Source organism: Rhinoderma darwinii, chromosome 2 (assembly GCF_050947455.1).
Source record: "Rhinoderma darwinii isolate aRhiDar2 chromosome 2, aRhiDar2.hap1, whole genome shotgun sequence".
In the NCBI taxonomy this organism is placed as follows: domain Eukaryota; kingdom Metazoa; phylum Chordata; class Amphibia; order Anura; family Rhinodermatidae; genus Rhinoderma; species Rhinoderma darwinii.
In genome coordinates, this window is record NC_134688.1 from 348,650,955 (window position 1) to 348,658,587 (window position 7,633).

Consider the following 7,633-nt stretch of genomic DNA (forward strand, 5'->3'; position numbering starts at 1 on the left):
CCTAATACAATGTTATCAACAGGGGCTCCCAGGTCATGTGATCCTCTGACACTTATGATTGACAATATTCTGTTATAGGAATACCCTATTTAATAACTAATTTTTCCAGCTAGTTTCATCACAAGTAACGACTCCCTTATAGTTTTCTGGTCTTTCTAGGTCTTGCTGTTGGATTGACACTGTGTTACTTACTGTGTTGCTTATACGGTTAGCGATTTGTCCTATTTTCGGAGAACTAGAGGCGATTAGTCAAATTCTATCTTGACTGTCTCCTGGTTTTCTACCAAGGACATTGGTGCAGTTTTGCACCCGGGCATTAAACAACCATGCCCTTTTGGAAAAAATCTAAGAAATATCACGTCTCCCAAATTCCTGATGAAGGAAATCTGATGGGAGACATACCAACTATGGAGGAGCCTAACATCTCGCTCCAGAAGTTTTCTGTCATCAAAGATATGGCAGATGAAAAATCCAGCGATCTTAGTCACAGCAAATATTGTGACATTACGTCAAAGAACACCAAGAAGAGCGCATTCAGCCTGCTGACCCGCCTGCGCTCCAAAAATATCCGTAAAAGGTATGTAACTAATAATTCTCATACATTGCTCAGATATCCAGAGCTGTGGTATAATAGTCACTAGATCTTTAATTCTCCTCATATATTCACAGAAACTTTGGCAGCAGCCCTGTGATCGGCGCTAGAGAACTGGATCGCTATTTCCCAGATAGACGGTTGAGACTATATGTTGCCACCTGGAATATGGAGGGAAAGGTGAGAAGTAATGTACAATATTTATTGCGACCCATCAGTGTGCCCGAGCTCAAGTTGGATGAAATGGGCCAGTAACCATGTCTCTTTAGTTTGTAGTTGAATATCACATAGACAGGTTATATTCTACCCTATGTCAGTTGAGTTGGCGCTCTTTGTATACAATATTAATGTTTGTATATTTTGAACAGGATTACCCGCAAAATGTGGAGGATCTGCTGTTACCATCAGATGATACGAAAGACATTTATGTTATTGGCGTTCAGGAAGGATGTCCAAACAGGTAAGTCTTCTCAGGTTGTCTTACACCAGCCTATGACTGCAGATGGACAGCAGGGCGGCTGATACAAATTCTCTCTCAATGCTCTACTTATTGTATTATCACTCCTTAATTTTCAAAATGTATCCCCAGAGGTTATTATATGGAGTGTTGATACAGATGAGTTGAGTATCTTAATCTTGTGTCATTTATTAATATGTAAATCTGAAATTGTGTCTTCTTGTAGACGGGAATGGGAGATAAAATTACAGGAGACCCTTGGACCACACTATGTATTATACCACTCCTCCGGGCTCGGAGTCCTGTATCTCACCATCTTTGTTCGGCGGGAACTAATCTGGTTCTGCTCAGGTAAGATTCACATTCCTACGTCTACATAAGAAGTCTTGAATGTAGTCATTAGCTGGAACATCTTATTTAGTTATTAGAATTAGATGTCTAAGAGCTTGGCTCTCAGATTCTTGACTTCTGAGTATTGGAGATCTAAAAGTTCACACCACAGTTACAAAGTATGAAATTATGTTCTAGTAATATTTCCATAGTTTAATTGGAAATAATTTCTATTCCATTGTTGCATGTAGTACTCTTAACCACTGACCCATATTTTTGTGTTTAATTTCTTATACAGAGGTAGAGCACACCCATGTAACAACCAGGCTATTCCACCATGTGAAAACTAAAGGAGCCTTGGGTGTTGCCTTCACCGTCTTTGGAACATCTTTCCTTTTTATTAATTCACATCTAAGATGTAAGTATTTACAATATTAATATATGACCATGTACAGTTTTACTTTGTATAAAATTGCTGCTATTTGATAATTAACTGAAATACATGGGATGATATGAAGAGATCTGTACTAATAATGTTTTGGTAAAAATAAAAGGTTTGTTCCTGTTTGATCAAACTTTTTCTAATCTATCAATCTCATTCTATGTTGTGAGTGGCCAGTAATACAGATACACGCAGGTACAATTATTAGTGCAGGAGGGGGTGGCGGCGGCTGGTTTCAGTTGCGCTGCCTCCCCCTCAGAGAGGCAGCAGGATGGACGGTGCGACCGTATAATCCCTCACACCCACCCCTCCTCTCCATTAGCGGCGGTGGCGCGCTGCAATGTGTTTTTTTAAAAATAATATGCGATTCGGGCCGCCCATATGATCATCTGCCACTGCTAATATGTATTTTTTTGTTGGCAGTTGGGGCAGTCAACAAGAGGATCCAGGACTATAAAACCATCACTGAGGGTCTCCATCTGCCTCAAATTATTCCGGAAAGAATCAACTCCAATGCCTGTGAGTATTACTTATGTGGTTGAACCTATGGATCCTTTTATCTCTCTATTTTTCTCCGTTGAGTCTAATGCAGTCATGTGCTATAATTTTTTTATTTTTTTTAATTCTACAGTGGACGTCACCAGCCGCTTTGATCGGGTGTTTTGGTTTGGAGACCTCAATTTTCAACTTAAAGAGGACAGAAAAAATGTGGACTCTCTTCTGCAGAAGATCGAAGGAAAAGATATGTCCAGTCTCCTCAAACACGACCATCTGAATGAAGCCAAGAACAATGGTATATTTACTAGTAGACAGATCTCTATCACTCCTCAACCTTCATTAAAGGGATTCTCCACCTTCTGACAACTGATGACCTATCCACCGGATAGGTCATCAGTATATCATCGGTGCGGGTCCGACACCTGGACGCTGCACCGTTAAGCTGCTCCAGTGGCCTGCGGGCACCGGATGTTATGGCACACAATGCTATGTACGGAGCCGGAAGCAGTTGGCTCCTTACATAGCATAGCTGCCATGATGCATAACTGCGGGTCTGCCTCCTATTCACTTGAATAGGAGCAGAGTTGCAGTACTGCAGCTCGGCTGCAATTCCGTGGCCGACGCCAACTGCATCCGGCATGTACGTCCGGTGCTCAAAGGCACCGGACCAGCTGATTAGTGCAGGGTCCGGGTGTCGGACCACCACAGATCATGTACTGATGACCTATCTGGTGAGTATGTCATCAGTTGTCAGAAGTTGGAAAACCCCTTTAATACCACAACCACTTCCACAGATTAATACAAATCACTGACATGATGGTTGATATGTTCCCCAAATTCTTATATAGTGCTAAAATTATCAATTGCTCCTTTTTTTTTTTAATACTGACAACTTTTTTTTCTTTCAACTTAAGGGTCCATATTTCTAGGGTTCAAGGAGCACACCATTGATTTCCTTCCTACATATAAGTTTGACATTGGCACAGACACCTATGATACATCAGCAAAGCAGAGAATTCCATCATATACGGTAAGATATCTTATTTCCAGGTCTACAGAGCTTGAGAGACAATAGAATCCATGGGCCAGAGCACCCATTATATAATGAATCCCCTCCCCCAATGTAATGAATTGTTATTATTATAGCTGGAAGAGTAATTTCTTATGAACAAAGCTTTCAGTTAATTTTACTTTTATGTAGTGAGTTTGTCATCACAGTTTCCCAGTGTAATATGTTGTTGCCCAGTATGGGTCAAGGATGCTTATTTAAAGAAATCTGTGTGACCAAGTCAAACCTAAAATGCAATAAAGTCTCAATATTCTGCAATATAAATAAAGTAGGCCCAACATTTAGGTCTGTGTTGTTTTGCAGTTTAATAATATATTATAATATGATTTCACTAATGATATTTGTTATTTTCATGACCTCTACAGGACAGGGTGTTGTTTAAAAGCCAATGTGAGGGAGATGTGCGAGTCCTGAGATACGACTCTTGCCCTGTTTTGAAGACCTCAGACCACCGACCTGTTTTTGGCATCTTTGAAGTAAAGATCAGGCCTGGTTCAGATGAGTAAGTCATGTTTTCCTCCATGTTGTTGGTATGATACTTTCAGTAGCCGTCATTACTACATGGTCCTTATAGCCAGAGCTCACACTTTGGGGCAGGTGGCTGTACACCTTGGTGACAGTACTGGAGGATTATAGGATGTGAAACTAAGCAAAGTGTGGTTACCTGCTAACATTATCATATGTCTTACATAAATATATTTCTCATTCCAGCATCCCCTTGGCTGGTGGACGCTTTGATCGTAAAATCTATGTAACGGGCATTAGGAAGAAAGGACAAAAAAAGTAGCTGCATCTGTTCATGTCCTTACAGGTAAGAGCTTTGTAGTTGTCTATTATGTTTGCGGTGAAAATGTTCTTCCATCTCTTAGGTTTTCCTCTGTATCTGTAATTTATTTTATCAACTAATTTAACTAAAGTGTAAATAAGTATTTTCAATCTTAAAATTCCAACTCCTTGTATTCAGACACTTTTTCATTTCTGAATGAAGGTTGTGGGCTTTGGGGAACAACTTCCCCAACTGTAAGCATGTATGTAGTATAGTACAATGAGTTTCCTAAAGGAACCGGTCATCTGAATGGATGGAACAACTGGATTTTATGATGCATTAGCTTCTAAGCAAAAATGATGGATACAAGGAACATTGCTATTGATGGAAGACATTACTTGGCATCTTGCAGGACTCCTAAGGAACAGTTACAATCTCCGGGGCATAAAACATCGGAACATTAGAAAGTTCCCGTAACATGCTGAAGAGCGCAGCTCTAGGTCAGACCCACTGCTTGCATCAACCATCTTCAAGGTTTGTAGTGTGACCCCCAGGATCAATTAAGAAATGTATTTACCTCAAATCACCTTAAAAAGTCTTCTAGATTTTGTGTCTGCTAAGAAACACACATTATAGAACATTAATAGCAAATATTTGTCTTGCAGCATAAACATCAATTCCGCAGTACATCTGGCGAGAATAGCGCTCCCTGTCACCGGAGGAGCCACCATCAATGCTGATAGAAAGGTAAGTTCCTCTGGATGTGTCCCCTCTCTATATTTATCAAGCAGCCTGAATGATCAATATTTAATAGGGTTGTGTGCTTCTCCCCCCAGAACAAGTCAGCAGATATCAACAGAACATCAACACCAATAACAACCAAGGGCAGAATCTGCCATCTTACAAGAATTCCAATGGCGAGACTTAACATTTCTACAACATCTGTCACAGAAGAGACATCAATGTGGTCACCAGGGCATCAATATCACCCAGAAGACCAGGTTCAGAACAGGACAATATGTCATCTCTTCTTGTGTCTGTGGAATCCCGATTTTCCACCCCTTACTGATACTACAGTATATACTGTGACATATTCCGTAGTTTCTGCTGGATCTTGTATTACCATCATCTTTACCATTATATATTTTGATCCACAAAAACCTTAAATAAATCTTTAACATCAATCCATAAGTGTGACTGGTAATTGTTATGTGCGCGGCTGCAACTTACCACAGTGTATACAATTCACCTAACCGACCCTTCACAGCGCTATTTGTGTGACATCGCGTTTAATCCAGTGGTAGGTGACAGGACATTGTATCACATGTACACAATACAGAGTGTATGGAACGTGCCGCCATATGTACTGGATTATATACTGTAGGACAAAGAGTGCTAGGAGATGTAAAACATTGATATATTTGATAGTTGCTTAACCCCTTAAGGACGCAGCCTAGTTTGGGCCTTAGGGCTCAGAGCCCATTTTTCAAATCTGAGATATTTAACTTTATGTGGTAATAACGTCGGAATGCTTAAACCTATCCAAGCGATTCTGAGATTGTTTTCTCGTGAGACATTGGGCTTTATGTTAGCTGTAAAATTTTGTTGATATGTTCAGTGTTTATTAGTGAAAAATTGCAAAATTTAGAGAAAATTTAGAAAAAATAGAATTTTTCGAAAGTAAAAAATGCATCTGCTTGTAAAACAGATGGTTATACCACCCAAAATAGTTACTAGTTCACATTTCCCATAACTCTACTTTAGATTGGCATCTTTTTTTGAACATTCTTTGATTTTTCTTGGACATTACAAGGCTCAGAACATAAACCGCAATTTCTCATATTTTTAAGAAAATTTCAAAAGCCTTTTTTTTAAGGTACCTGTTCAGTTCTGAAGTGGCTTTGAGGCACCTATGTATTAGAAACACCCACAAAACTCCCCGTTTTAAAAACTAGACCCCTCAAAGTATTCAAAACAGCATTTAGAAAGTTTTTTTTTAACCCTTTACGCATTTCACAGGAATTAAAGCAAAGTAGAGGTGAAATTTGCAAATTTCATTTTTCTTTCTGAATTTCATTTTATTCTATTTTTTTCTGTAACACAGAAGGTTTTACCAGAGAAACACTACTAAATATCTATTTTACAGATTCTGCCGTTTTTAGAAATGTCCCACATGTGGCTCTAGTGTGCTCTTGGACTAAAACACAAGCCCCAGAAGCAAAGAAGCACCTAGTGCATTTTGGGGCCTCATTTTTATTAGAATATATTTTAGGCAGCATGCCAGGTTTGAAGAGGTGTTGAGGTGCCAAAGAAGTAGGAATCCCTCAAAAGTGACCCCATTTTGAAAACTGCACCTCTCAAGGAATTCATTTATCGTTGTTGTTACCATTTTGACGCCACAGTTTTTTCACAGAGCGTCTTTGAATTGGGCTGTGAAATTAAAAAGATGAAATTTTTTCCAATAAGATGTCATTTTTGATCAAAATTTCTTGTTTTCGCATTGAACAAAATGCCGCATTTTGTTGCCAAATTTGTCTTGAGTGCGGTAATATCCCATTTGTGGTGATAAACTGCCGTTTGGGCCCATGGGAGGTCTCAGAAGGAAAGAAGCGCTATGTGTTCTTTGGAGTCCAGATTTTGCTGGATTGGTTTTCGGGTGCCATGTCGACTTTGCAGAGCCCCAGAGGTATCAAAGCAATGGAAACCCACCAGAAGTGACCCCATTTTGGAAACTAAACCCCTCAAGGAATTCATTTATGGGTGTTGTGACCATTTAGACCCCGCAGTTTATTCTCAGAATTTATTTGAAATGGGCTGTGAATTAAAAAAAAATGTGTGATAAACTGGGCCCATGGGAGGGCTAAGAAGGAAAGGACCACCATTTGGCCTACTGGGGAATTTCTGGTAACTAAGTCATGTATGCAGAAGCCCCTGAGGTACCAGTACAGTTGAAACCCCCGAGAAGTGACCCCGTTTTAAAAACTACACCCCTTAAGGCATTCATCTAGAGCTGTAGTGAGCATTTTGACCCCACAGGTATTGTGTAAAAGATAATGCGCAGCAGATAGTGCAGAGTGAGATTTGCAATTTTCAATACATATATGCCATTTCAGTGTCCGATATATTGTGCCCAGCATGCGCCACCGGAGACATACATCCCATAAACTGTAATGTGGGTTCTCACGGGTACGGCAATACCCTACATGTGGATGTTAACAGCTGCCTGGGCACACAGCAGGGCCCAGAGTGTAAAGATGAGGGGGATAAGCTGTGCGGAGTGCATCATGGTAAGTAAAACTGGGGTAGATTGAAAATCAAGGGATGTATGATAAATTTTAAAACACTTTCATAAAGAGCCCTGATTTTTCAAGACACGTGTCATATTGATATATTGTGTCTTACCTTATCCCCCTCTTATAGCAGACTTTGCACTTCTTTTGACTTTTTCCCTTCTTGCCAGTTTGGGGAACTCCTCCTGG

General features: G+C 39.9%; 1 protein-coding gene and 1 long non-coding RNA gene across 2 annotated transcripts; both read left to right on the forward strand.

Annotated features, from left to right (window-relative positions):
* The first annotated feature begins 407 nt into the window (after positions 1-407).
* Positions 408-3,894, forward strand: LOC142741864 (phosphatidylinositol polyphosphate 5-phosphatase type IV-like). The gene is made up of 9 exons (XM_075851191.1): positions 408-577; positions 670-772; positions 961-1,052; positions 1,276-1,400; positions 1,678-1,797; positions 2,245-2,340; positions 2,453-2,614; positions 3,234-3,349; positions 3,754-3,894. The coding sequence occupies exons 1-9, from the start codon at positions 408-410 to the stop codon at positions 3,892-3,894; spliced, it is 1,125 nt and encodes a 374-aa protein (XP_075707306.1).
* Positions 3,895-4,135: 241 nt separating this feature from the next.
* On the forward strand, positions 4,136-5,299 carry LOC142741311 (uncharacterized). Its single transcript, XR_012881088.1, has 3 exons — positions 4,136-4,199; positions 4,820-4,901; positions 4,991-5,299. It is a non-coding gene; the product is annotated as an uncharacterized LOC142741311 (long non-coding RNA).
* The last annotated feature ends 2,334 nt before the right edge of the window (positions 5,300-7,633 follow it).